This window comes from Dipodomys merriami, unplaced genomic scaffold, assembly GCF_024711535.1.
Source record: "Dipodomys merriami isolate MVZ:Mamm:240054 unplaced genomic scaffold, mDipMer1.0.p SCAF_33, whole genome shotgun sequence".
In the NCBI taxonomy this organism is placed as follows: Eukaryota; Metazoa; Chordata; class Mammalia; order Rodentia; family Heteromyidae; genus Dipodomys; species Dipodomys merriami.
The window spans coordinates 13,903,634-13,917,150 of record NW_027204826.1 but is presented as its reverse complement, the minus strand read 5'-3'; the positions used below and the strand labels follow the sequence as shown (position 1 = coordinate 13,917,150).

The following is a 13,517-nucleotide window of genomic DNA, read 5'->3' as shown; positions in this document are numbered from 1 at the left end:
CAGCCATCTTCCAAAAGTGAAAAAAAAGAAAAAGAAGCCAATGAGCTCCCCAGTTGTAGCGTGTTTCTTGCTGCCGCACTGCTGGGATTGTAATGGGCTTTTTCACAGCTGAAGAGGAGAGAGCCCCTCTTCTACCATTCCCTGCTCGCTCCCCGCCCCCCAGCTTCTTTCCTTCACTAAAAAAAAATCTTTGTGAGTGATTTCAAATGACAGATGTGCATGACTTGCAATCTCGTCATTGTTTTCACACTAATTTTTACTTGTGAATGCTGCCCCCCACCTGCCCATCAGGAAAGTCTTTTAAAGATAGATATATTCGAGGGCTTCTATGTTTTCGTTCCAGGCATAAATAAATTTACGAAGAAGCTTCGAAATCCCTATTCGATCGACAATAATGAGCTACTAGACTTTCTCTCCAGGGTACCATCGGATGTTCAAAAGGTATGTAGTCAATGGTTGTAGTCCATGGTCGCCACTAACAGGGGCCTGCTAGCCTGGTGCTCCAGGGGTACAGGGCTTTTGCTTGTGTCATTGAGAACAAAGAGCCAGGAAAAAAAATCCCCAAAATGGAGATCTGGCTTACAGGGAGGTGCAAAACCACACAAATCCAAACACCTGGTGCCTAAAGCTTGAGAGGATGGTGAAAATTATCCCAGGAAAGAGGTACTTAGGAACGATTGGGAGCTCACACTGAGCCGTGGCCGTTGTAGTGTCTGGCTGGCGTTCCTTCCCGCTTTGATTGCTCGTCTCTCTAAAGAGGATAAGATGAGCTCAAGGACTGGAATCACATCAGATCCGCACCGGACGGGTATTCCTTTCTGCTGCTTCCGGGTGGCAGGCATTTTCTGGGGAAGTATGAGGACAAGTGGATTATTATTATTATTATTATTATTTCTACTTGTTTGCCCCCAGTTATTTCCAGGGCCTCCCTTTTTCTCTCCTCCTTCCTTTTAAAGACTTCAGGGATGCTGAGGGCGAAGTCCCTGCTTTTCTCTAATACACGTCGTGGAAATAACTTGAGATCAATTGCAAGTATTATTCACAGGGAACGGATGCTTAGTCCAGCAGCGTCTCATTTTTTGTGGATAACCAGGCTTACAAAGGCAGCGCAGCCCCAGAGAACAGCTTGAGCTGCGGTCCTGCAGATTTAGCCTACTCTCCGTGTAGTGGAAAGGCAGGGAGCTCGCTCTCTAATTCTGAGTAGGTAGGTGGGAGACTGGGGCGTGAAATCATGACCATCAAAGGCACAGTTCCTTATTCTCAGAGAGAATCCCAAATCAAATATTGATTTTTTTTTCACTGTGAGGTCTCCTGGAACACAACCGGCCCCCTGATATCTCTGGGTGGATTTGAGATTCCTGGGACCTCCAGTTCTCAGAATTCCTCTCCCTCTTAATTCCACGTTCTTGGAGATTAAAACTGACCGTGACGCTATTTTATCCCCCACTTTGGCCTTCATTTCCTGATACACTTCACTGTTGAAATGCATCTTTTTCTTTCACATCGGTGTGACACAATTAAAGATGACCTGGACTCTGCTTTGTGGGGGATGATCATCATTTTTGTCCCTTAGACGGTCACCAAACACTAGAAGGAATAGTGGTGTTTTACTTTTAATCTTTGCATGTATCTACTTTCGGCCTCTGGTAGCCTATCTCCTGATTGGGCAGAATGTCCCTGGGGACAATTTGGCACAAATGCTAAAATGAGCGAGCCCATGGGGTCAGTCATACAATGGTTTCTACCAGTGCCTATCCCAGCCACACAGCTAAGTGGTGGGTTTGCATTGTCCCATCACTGTGAGGTCCAGGCTGTATCCTCAGAGAAGAGAAGTCTCCATCAAGCCCCTTGCTGGACTGTCTATGCAGAGAGAAGAACCAGGCCTCTGGGAGTGGCCTTCCAGCGGGAGTTGGCTGTGTACAGGGAGATTCAACAAAAAGAATGTTTGCAAGTGGCTCCTGGCCTGGTGAAGGGGGCATTCTTTTTTTTTTGTCGGTTGTGGGGCCTGAACTCTGGGCCTGGGCGCTGTCCCTCAGCTCTTCAGCTCAAGGCGAGCGCTCTACCACTTGAGTCACAGTGCCACTTGTGGCTTTTCTGCTTATGTGGTGCTGAGGAATCGAACCCAGGGCTTCATGCATGTGAAGCAAGCGCTCTACCACTGAGCCACCTTCCCAGCCCTCGAAGGGGGCATTCTAACAGCACCATACCACAGTGCCAAGGGCATCTCCCTGAATGCCCATGCCTGACTCAGATGTTTTAGCCATTGTATTGGAAGCGGAATTAATTTCTTTTAAAAGAGAACTTTATAGAAGTCTGGGGGCCCTGTATCAATTTCTGCCATTTCTTTCCCCTCTTAGGGAAAATAAATGACTCTAATTGGCTGAGATTTTAGGTTTATATATATATTTTTTAGATGAATAAATCTCCCTAAGTTAAGTGTGTCCTCGATGAAGATAAACATTCCCAAGAGGTGGTCATTAAACTTCCTTATGGTTGAAAATTGGCACAGTGCACGAAACTTAGATCATCTGGCCATGCCCGGCGCAGGTAGAATTCTACGCATCTCATTAGGAAGGGAAGGGGAGAGAAAAAAAATACCTTCTTTTGATATTTTTGGGGGTTTCAAGAAATGATGCATGGCTTCTCAAATCCTTCCTGCAATTAATTCTCCCACCCCAACCCGCCTGCCCCCAACCCATGTTCTTGGCGTTCAGAAAATGATTCATTACCTTTGACCCTTCCTCCCGGTGCCTTGGGGAGCCATTAACACACTCGGTGGTAAGCTAGGGTTACCTAACTGCTTGTTTTCACAGGTGCAGTATGCAGAACTGAAACCCTGCGGCAGCCAGAGTCCCCTTAGGAAGAAGCGCAGCACTCTCTAGATTGTGTGCCCAACCAAACTGGCATCCGGACATGTGGCCCTGGGCTGTGTAGACCCCTCCCTGGATCCTGTCTTCTTCTTCTTCACATGCAGCCATCTCTACACCTGGGTGTCTCAGATGCAGAGACCCAGCCACTCACCCCAAAGAACCCTCCCCCCCAGAAGACAACATGGAGTCTGGATCAGAAGATGCTACCGCAGCAGCACAGTTTGCACTGGCTTGAAGAATGAACCCCTCCCACCCCCCGGGGAACAGCAGGAGACCCACATGGGTTTCAGAATAATTCTGACTTCCACCCCCTCTGCCCCTCCCTCCAGCTGATTCTCATTACTGTCTTGTTATTCCCGGTTGGGTATGGTGGCACACAACTGTAATCTCAGCTTCCCCCTCCACCCCCACTCCCCCGGCCAGGGGTGATGGGGGGAGGCTGAAGCATACGGATGGAGAGTTCGGTATCAGCTTGGACTGTGTGGTGGATGCCAGGCCCGGCTGACTGAGCTACATGGCCACAGCCTGTCTCCAACACAATCTCTTCACCCCTACCCCCATTCTTCTTGCAGGGTATCCCTCAAAGTTTCTTTCTTTCAATTTAGTGAGTCTGTGGTAACCATCATCCAGGCGGATAAATATATAACAGAAGAAGAACAAAAAAACATTTGTAATGCCTTCCGGAAGGAATCCAGGCCTTTGGAGGACCTGTATGTACACAGCTGGGTGCCGGCCTGCGCCTTGGTCCATTGCTGGCCTAGAGGGGTCCTGAGGGATCTGTTTTCAGCAAGGATTGTGTCACCTTCAAAATGCCAGAGCTCCTGCCTCAGCGTAACCACCGCTCTCCATAAACAGTCTGTCAGCCTGGAGTTAGGGAAAGGCCGGGCTGTTGCGTGGATGGGAGAAGGGGGCGAAAAAAATTAATTCTGAGAGTATTGAGATCGCTGCATGGACAAGACTGAGAGAGCAGCTGCTGACTTAAATATATCACCATTTCGGTCGTGTTCTGGATCTCTCTCATTTTTTGCTTCTCTGTGGTCAAAATAAGCTATCTACAATACAAATTTGTCTCAGAGCCACACTTGTAAGAAAGATCCCACCCCGAAGTGTTCTTTTGCTTGTACCTAACTCCTGCACATATCCAGTCCCACTCACCAAACAAAAAAGCCTGGACTTTGTGCATATCTGGAATGTATACAAGGATCTAGGTCCAAATGATATTTAATCTTCAATGACTGATGTTCATGCATACCTTAACGTGCAATTTTATATGTGTATGTATTGTAAAGAAAGGTTGAGGTAAAAAGACCTAATTTAATAGTGACTTTACTGTGTGTGTATGTGGTTTTTTTTCCCTTTTGTCTCTGGGTTGTAATTTAATAATAATCAAACAAAATGTTTATGAGAAAAAGCCGACCATTCTAAACCTTATCTTGTGTCTGTTTCTTTCTTTCTTTCTTCATATTGTATCTTCGTAGGTTTCTTTCTGGTAGAGACAGATTTCTGCATGATTTGATTTGCTTCAAGTTATTGAAGCTGGCTGGAAAAGAGCCTTGCAGAGATTATAAGAGCCTCCGTAAGTCTCTTAGTTGTACGTACAATAGATACCCAAGAAGCTCTTTTGTTGAACGAGTTACTCAATCTTCTGGGTAAACAATGCTTTCATTGTCTTGCTCCAAACTATCACCCAGCTTATCATTCGTCATTTTGTAAGGACCTAAGTCAGATATATTTTTTTTAAGCTGACATGTGAGATCCGATTAGTCATTTGAATAAAAAACTTTCCAGGAGCAAAATAACCCCTTATTTTTTTTTTTAATGAAACTGCTACTTTATTGTTGTTCTTGTGCGACAGAATTTCAAAATGAAACAATTTTCCCCATGGGAAAGCAACCTTAGCTAGGACTTATTTCCTTCTTAGTCTAACTGGAATTCTCAGTGTTGAAAGTTTGGGGGGGGGGCAGGAACCAAAGACCAGCTGTGAGGGATGGAGGAACTAAATGGAATCAACCTTAATAGACATTAGATGAAAACAATTAATTGATTAAAGGGACACATTCAAAGTTGCAAGGGACCTGTCAGATGAATGGAAACCCAGTGGTTCCTGGCATCCTGGGGGATATGCCAAAAGCCAAAGTCACTACCCATCCTTGTAATTAATCCCTTCTCCCTCTCCTGTGGAGAAAAGAGCTATATTCCATTTACTCAGAGTTTTTTCTTATCATTTAGAGAACTTTCACAGTGTCACCTAAAGGAAGCACTTTATGATTTCTCTTTGGCACATTCCAGTTCCCCACCTCCCTTGCTCTTGAGCTCACAGGCCAGTAGTGAATAAAATGCAGGTGTCTTGAATGGACCGGAAGGTGTGATGGTATGTATTTGTGTCCCACTATGAGGGTGAAGTAGAAGGGAGGATCCTGGTATTAGGCCAGCCAGTGGAGAGTCTATTAAGAAACTATGGCTAGCACCATGGGCTAGTGCTGTGACTTGAGCCATTGAGAATTTGGCAAGGCCATGACTTCCATCATCAGTACCTCAAAGAAAGGATGGAATTTGTGCATTACAGAATCCAACAGATTAACATTGCAACATGCTGTTTAAAGTTCTGATCATTGTTTTTTTTTTCTCAAAAATTGATTAGGTGATTCTAAGATCATATGGAAATACAAGAGTGTTAAGAACAGCCCAAGCAATATTGCATCAAGTGAACATTAGCAGATATCAAGATCTATGATAAAGGTATGATAACCGAGACCATGGGGATATTGGTACAAAAATAGTCTAAACCATCAGGAAGTAATAGACTTTCATGCGTATTTGGCAACATGTAGCTTAAGTTGTTTCAAAATTGACATATTTGCAGGGATGGGGGCAAAAACTTTTTGGAAAATGATAGTGAGATACTTTTGTATTAATAGGGATAAAATAAAAACACTGATACCTGCCTTACACCATAGACAAATCTGGATTCCTTGTAATATCTGATCCAAAGTAGAAAAAGATTTCAGAAACAAAAACAAGAGTTTTATATATGTGTGACAAGCAGAGACACCAAACTAGAAATAAATTTAGTAAAATATGTATCTTCTAAGTAGAGAATAAAATACAAAGCAACAAGATGGAAATTATATAGGGAAATGAAATAATATGCCCCTACATGAACAACAGGTGATAGAAGAAAGCAAAAGATAAAATTAAAAAAAAATCTTGAGATAAAGACAAACCCTGCTATGAAACTTCAGACTGGGTAAATGAATTGGTTTGAAGAAACTTCTCTCTGATTTGGGCCATGACTGAACTGAATAATAGATAATAATAGAATAATATCCATTCACTTTTATTATATTGTAATCACCATCTTGCGTTACTTTAGCCCATAGTAGAAAGTATTTATGTCAGGATTGGGGAAACCACGAAGCTAGGAACTGCATAATAGTAGAAATGCCATTTATGCTGTGATTTGCAGTCTTGGATCTTTGCTCAACACTGAACAGGGGTCTGGATTTCTTTCTGACTCTGGCTTGTGTTGTTCGTTAGAGAACTGCACAGAACTCGGTCTGGTACAGAGGTGTTAGGTGTGCACAGCTGGGAATGCGTGTGCACGCCTCAGCACCCCCACCCTTGGCCAGGCTAATGAGATAGGGTCACCTAAGGAATTGCTCCTGTTTTAATAGGTTTGTCAGAGGATTTCAGAGGACTCTCTGAAAGGTGAGTTACCGGGGTGGGCATAAGCTTTCCATTCCATGACCTGACAAAACTCCTCCCGCCAGACAGCATCTTTTAGGATATAAATCGAGGTGGGCTCAGATTTGTAGAGAATTCTTTTAATGCTGGATGGAAAGTTAGCTTCTTGGCTTTGTAACCTTTGGACAATTAAACTTACCACGACTTGGTTTTCTGAGCCTAATATGTGGGGAGAGAGTGCATGTGTGTGTGTGCGTGCACACACGCACGTGTGCATAAAATGTAGCATTTTTTGCACATATACAAAGGTGTGAAGAGGAGGGAGAGTGATAATGTGCATTGTTGAAGCACATTGGAAAGTGCAAGCCATTTCTGTATCATCTGTCTTCGTCAGTTAGTGTGGCTTACTAGAAACCCAAGTGCCAATTTAAGATAATCGATATTCCTTAACATAAACTCCAGATTACCTAAGAAATGTATGATTCTGTAGACTTCTGCCTTCTTTTCCTGCATCATTAACAAAGGCTGTCATTTAGCTCTTCTGTATTTGAGATCAGGATGTCACTGTCCAGTCCAACTCCAGTGTTCCTTGTTACCTTGTTCACTTTCTCACACCTGGGCTATTCTTCCTTTACCCTGGTGGCCCGTATCTCTGGGTTAGGGGAGCTGGTGTCTTTCTGTTCTTGATTTTTCTCCCTGAATATACTGAAGAACACATATTAATGTCTTTAAGACTCCCTCGAAATTAGGCGTAGCAAACTGTTATTTAGATGGCAAGATTCAACAACAAAAGAGGAAGTCGACTGATTAAACATGGGAAAAGACATTTTTTTTTTCTTTCCAGACCACAGACAAATGGTCAACATGGGGAAAAAATATGTTCCACATTGCTAACCCTCAGGGAAATGGGAACCCAACCAGTCAGATATCAATTGACACCTAGTAGGAGGCTTTTATGACAAAGTCAATAGACACTTTGTTCTGGCAAGGATGTAGAGAGAAGGGGACCCTCATGCATTGTTCTTGGGCAGGCAAATTATGTGAATGGACACAGCCATTGTACAAAACATCATGTAGGTTACCTCATGGTTTCAAATAGCACTTCTGTATAACTGAGCAATCTCACTTCTGGGCATAAATCTAGAAGTCAGTCTAAGTGAAATGAGCTGATGGAAGACATATCTAATCTCCCATCTTGATTGCTGCTCATTTTAATAATAAGGTGTGGAGGACAGTAGAGAAAGTTACATCTCTAGCACAGGAGCATTAAAACAACATACCTTTCTGCTAGCAGATAAAGGGATAAATGGAGGACTACTCAGCATTGAAAAGAAACAAATTCTGTCACATGAATAAACATGAGTAAATCTGTAGAACCTTAGGTGAAATAAACCACATGCAGGAATCGAGATATGGCATAATTGCATTTTTAGGTAGAATATGAAAGGGACAAACACGGTTAGAGTATAGAAGCATAATTTGTGTGTGTGTGAGAGAGTGTGTGTGTGAGTGCGTGTGTGCATGTGTGTGCTAACTCTGGGACTTGAACTCGGGGCCTGAGTACTGTCCCTGAGTTTCTTTTGCTCAAAGCTAATGCTCTACCACTTGAGCCACAGCTCTACTTTTGGCTTTTTTGGTGCTTACTTGGAGGTAAGAATCTCCTGGGCTTTCCTGCCTGGGTTGGCTTTGAATCCTGATCCTGTATCTCAGCCTTCCAGGAGCTAAGATGACAGGGATGAGCCACCAGTATTCATGGGGGGTGTAGGGTCAGTAGTGTAAGGGGTAGATGCTGGCTAAATGATATGCAGGATTTCAGGCATAGTTTGAATAAATTCTGGAGACATAATGGAGAGCATGGTGTCTATAGTTAATAATAAAGTATATTTTTTTAGATCAGCGAAGAAAATAGTTTTGCTTGTTTGTGGTACTGGGAATAAGTCCAGGACCTCACACCAAACAGGTAAGCATTCTACCATTGAGCTACATCACCCTCCCAAGAAGAAGGTGGATCTTAATTATTTTCACCCTAGCACATGCGCAAAAGTCAACGGAGTGAAATGATGGATACATTATGCAACCTTATTGTAGTAACAATGTCCTAATGTGTGTATCACAGTATTATCTTGCTTATCAATATGCACAACTTCTGTCATTTATGCCTCCTGCTGAAAAAAATAACAGTACAGCTGTGTTAAGTAGTTTTGTCATTATCCTCAATAGGTGACTGTGGACTCTACGGCTCAGATAGTCAAAGGAATTGTCCCAGGGCATACAGAAGTAAGTAACTGAGCAGGGCTTCAAACCCAACTAGTCTGGCTTTGTGTCTCAACTCGTTTGAGAAAGGACACTGCCGTAAGAGGAGGTTTCCAGCTTGAGGAATGTCTGACAGTATGCCTTGGTGTAAACTCTGCAGCTCTCCCCCTTTTTGACAACATGCCTTCGTTGTTGGCAGACCCCACCCTAGTCTCCTCCTGAACATCTCCTTTTCAGGACCAATTCTTCCCATTCTGTTCATCTGCACTCATCCCCACGACTCCTCTCCACAGCCGTCTCTTTCTTCTTTCTCATAATTTGCACGGGTTTATTCTTTCTTTTTTATAACATTTTACCATTCTTTCTGTCACACTGACTTTGGGCTGGCCTTGAACCATGTTCCCCCGCCCCCCCTGCTTCTCAGCCTCCCAATATCAGGGGTGGGGAGAGGGCAGGGAGGCACAGATGAACTTAAAGCACAGATGCTGGGCTACCTTTGTTGTCTTTTAAAGATCTCCCTGTTTTGTGGGAAAGTTCCCGGCAACTTTATGTCTCAGGTTCTTAGGCAAAATGTAAACTCTCTCCTTACTACCTAAACTCACACCAGTGCCGTCAGTTCTTAGACATTTCAGGCCACTGAATATCTTTATTCATGAGGAAAGCTCCGGAAGTGTTAGGTGGAAACTTCAGGAAGAGTCAATGTCACCTCTTCGCGTTTATCACTTCCTGTATTGCTCTGTATATTTCTTTCTTCCTTTCTACTGCTTTTTTTTTTTTTTTTTGGTATTTGCCATGCATTGTTAACAGTGATTGTCATGTAATTAAATCACTGCTCATCACGAGAGCCTGTTTTTATGCTGAGATAAGCATCCAAAGCTGGCTGCAGGACCCCTGGATCAATAGAGATGTTCCCAGTAGGATTACAAAGGGGCTGGGGTTGAACAGGGCACTAGAATTAATTAGGAATGATTTCTCTTTTTCTTCCTACTTTCAATATACTTTAATTGTTTTTTCCATTTTCAATGGGCTCCATACCAACCCCCCACCTTTTTAAAAATTCTACGCTGACAGATAACTCCTGTACAGAGATCTGTAGCCGCTGAATTTGCCCATTGCTTCCATTTTGTAAATCATAGCCTCCAACTCTAACTTCACTAAACACCAGTGATCCGAGGGTTTCATACCTTTCCAAGGAACTTTAGAAGTTGGGGCAATGCTGTGATTTTGGAGACCTATGCCAGTGTTAAAACTCAACCTTTTGGCCGGGTACTGGTGGCTCATGCCTGTAATCCTAGCTACTTAGGAGGACTGAGATATAAGGATCATGCATGGTTTGGGAGCCAGCCTGGGTGGAAAAGTTCATGAAATAGTATATCTCAGTTGAACACTGAAAAGCTGGAAGTGAAGCTGTGGCTTTAGTGGTAGAGCACTAGACGAGTAAAATAAAGCTCAAGGACAGGGCCCAGGCCCCGAGTTCAAGCCCTAGGACTGGCACAAAAACAACAACAATATGACAACAACAACAAGAAGACCAAAATCCAACCTTTCAATTGTAGTCTTGTTTTGGGGTGAGGGTTGTTTGTTTTAGTGGGCAAGTCCTTGAAGTTTGTAGACAAATTCTGCCTGTTCTAAAATATAAAGAAACCTGGATCAAACTGAAAAGGCAGTGTCCAGAGTGGAAGCAGCATAGATCCTAAGTGAGAGGGATAAGCATGCTTATTTTCTGGGGCTCGGCAGACAACATGGTAGAACCTGGGTGTCGATGTACATTTGGCTAGCAGGGCATGGCCACTTCAGGAAACTCATAGGTGCTCAGGCTAGGTCAGAGTCAGTGCTGAGTCTCAATGCTTGGTTCCTTTTCTTTTCCATAACACTACCCAACTTCTGCTTCCCAGGCCATCTTTGAACAAATCTAATTATTTTCCCCTTCATTTTATCACTTGTATCAGGAGCATTCAACTTTACCTTGATTTTCTGGCCTCAGTTGTTTTTTGGAGAGAGAGAAAGAGAGAGGGAAAAGTTCACAGTATTAAGGGCAGGGTTATACCCACAAATCAAAGAGTCATGTGTAATATTTCTTCATTTTTAAGTTTACAAATCTCTTAGGGTGTGTGTGTGTGTGTGTGTGTGTGTGTGTGTGTGTGTGTGTGTGTGTGTGTGTGTGTGTGTGTGTGTGTGTGTGTGTGTGTGTGTGTGTGTGTGTGTGTGTGTGTGTGTGTGTGTGTGCTGGGGCTTTTACAATGGCAAATTTTTTTTAAAAAAATGCATGTTTAGATGATTTCCTCTGTCTGTGAAATATCATTCCCCATTCCCTATCAGCCTAGGAATTGGTTATTTGTACCACATCACCAAGAATGTAAAATTTTATGTGTGTAACTTAGTCTGGACAAAGCATCCTGTTTCTCAATGCTGGTACAGTTGTTAATCATTGTGAGAAATTTAGCTGCAAACTCACTTGTGATGGTTCAGACTAAAGCATCCTAATATGATCAAACCCTTGGCTCTCATGGTTGGATCAGCATAAGCACGTAGCTCAACCAGCACCAGAATCCTTCCTGGGTGTCACGTACAGACATTGAAGAGAATGCCCTGCTTTTGTCTCAGTCTAGAAGGCAAGAAGCAGCAACTTCTTGCTGTCAAGCGTACAAAATCACCATGCAGAACAAAATTAACCTGGGTCTGAAACAAGAACCATTCCTAGACATCCCGGTTAAGCTGACCCAGTAATCTCCCTTTCAACATAATTTACATTGTGTTGGGTGCCTGTCACTGAAATAGAAATTCCAATTAACACGTTTGATAAAGTGCTTTCTTCTACCAAGTTACATACAGGTCTTAGATGATAGAAAGCCATGAATGTTTATTTTTATTTGCTGAATATTACTAGTTCTTCTCTTTTTGTGTGTTTTTAAACATGCCCAAATTTGACCATTTTCTTTTGTTTTGCAATCACTTTTTAATATATTTAGACTACTAGCTTTTTTGTTGCCTATGTACCAGATATTTTCCCTCTGGTGGGTTTGTCATTCATCTTCTGATTCAACAGGTTTCCTTAGCAGGCAACTATTTGCCCTTTTGCATTCTGCCTTTTAATAGAATGATGATTACTCTAAAAAAAAAAAAAACTAGAGGTTTTAACCTCACAATGAATGGACAAGCATTTTCAGAGAAAAAGCTTGAAAGAATTAGTGGCTGTAAAAAAGGATTGATTAATTGAATGAAGAGGCACTACATTCCTTGAGGGAAGTACTTAATGACGAACTTAATTTTGGTTAATATTCACCAGGGGGCTTACGAAATGATAGGTATTCCCTAGATGGCGCTTCATGTGTGTGGCTTTGATTTCTGCTACTACAGCAGGATATCCGAGGCTGAGACGTGTGTAAAGATATAGGTTTATGTAACTTACAAGGTCTTGGAGGCTGACAAATAGTGTATGTGTGGAGAAGAGACCTAAGCTGATGATGATGGTGACGGTGATGGTGATGATAGTGATGGTGCTTTAGCAATGGGATACGAGTGTAAAAAAGACATTGTGGCGTGTGTGTGTGTGTGTGTGTGTGTGTGTGTGTGTGCGCGCGCAGCATAAAACCCACCAGTAGCTGGAAAAGAGGGATGGAGAAAGGAGAGGAGCAGGAATATGGTGGAGGGCTGGGATTAGTTCAAAGTGCACCCCGGGCCTATATGGAAATAACTCAAAGATAAGCCCACAGAGTGCTGGGGGTGCAGCCTTCTAGAGTGGCAGCAAGTGGGCGTGGCAAACACCTTCTGTCTACCTCGCAGCATGGATAATGAGGCCCCAGTGGACGCTAGGTGGGGGAAACCACCCAGAGATCAGCAATGAGGGATCTGGAGCCTAAGTTGGCCTTTCCTCATTCCACCCCCCCCTCCGCGCCTCTCAACCATCACACACTGGGGTCACACTTTCCACCCGCTGAACTGGGCGTTCCACACCAAAACCCAGATGGCGTGAGGTCACCATGGACTCTCCCAGCAACCCTAAGTGGCAGTGGTATCATACACATCGGAACGGGCTACTTCAGTAACGGAAGGGCAGAGGGACACCCAGCAGAGGAAGAGGAGTGGGAAGGAGGGCTGGGGCAGTTCACTTGGTATAGCACTCACTCAGCCACTACAAGGTCTTGTACTTAACTCCCAGCACTGGACTACCACACCAAAAGGAGTGGGGAAAAAAGGGAAGGAAGGAAGGGAGGGAGGGAGGGAGGGAGGGAGGGGGGAGGGAGGGAGGAAGGAAGGAAAGAAGGAAGGAAAAACATTTCAAATAAAATGGTGAGAGAGCATTTTCTAACAAATGAATCATACGGGGCCATGAACTGGGAGTATTTTGTATGCTTTGTTCCTGATGTCCAGATCAATGAATAAACAATACTCACATGATTAAGTCTCTATGTGACAAGACAGGAGTTTATAAGGTTTCTTTAGTTTCAGTGTCTTGGTGTCAGTACTAGGGCTTGAACTTGGGGGACTGGGTGCTGTCCTTTAGTGTTATTGTTTTTTGCTTTTTCTGCTCAAGGCTGGTGCTCTACCACTTAAGCCATACCTCCATGTCCACCTTTGTGCTGGTTAATTGGCGATAGAGTCTCATGGACTTTTCTGCCAGAGCTGACTTCGAATGGTGATCCTTGGATCTCAGCCCTTCGAGTGGCTGACAGGTGTGAGCCACCAGCCCACTACCACCCCTCCCATATT

At 43.5% G+C, this 13,517-nt stretch overlaps 1 protein-coding gene across 3 annotated transcripts in view; it reads left to right on the top strand.

The window, feature by feature from the left end:
• The window catches only part of Mctp2 (multiple C2 and transmembrane domain containing 2), a 133,285-nt gene extending 128,984 nt beyond the window's left edge, over nucleotides 1-4,301 (top strand). For all 3 annotated transcript variants that reach the window (XM_070043178.1, XM_070043177.1, XM_070043179.1), the window contains 2 exons: nucleotides 344-441; nucleotides 2,814-4,301. In XM_070043178.1, coding sequence (XP_069899279.1) covers nucleotides 344-441; nucleotides 2,814-2,882 — 167 coding nt within the window. In that variant the 3' untranslated portion in view covers nucleotides 2,883-4,301. The remainder of the gene's footprint in view (nucleotides 1-343; nucleotides 442-2,813) is intronic.
• Nucleotides 4,302-13,517: the final 9,216 nt, after the last annotated feature.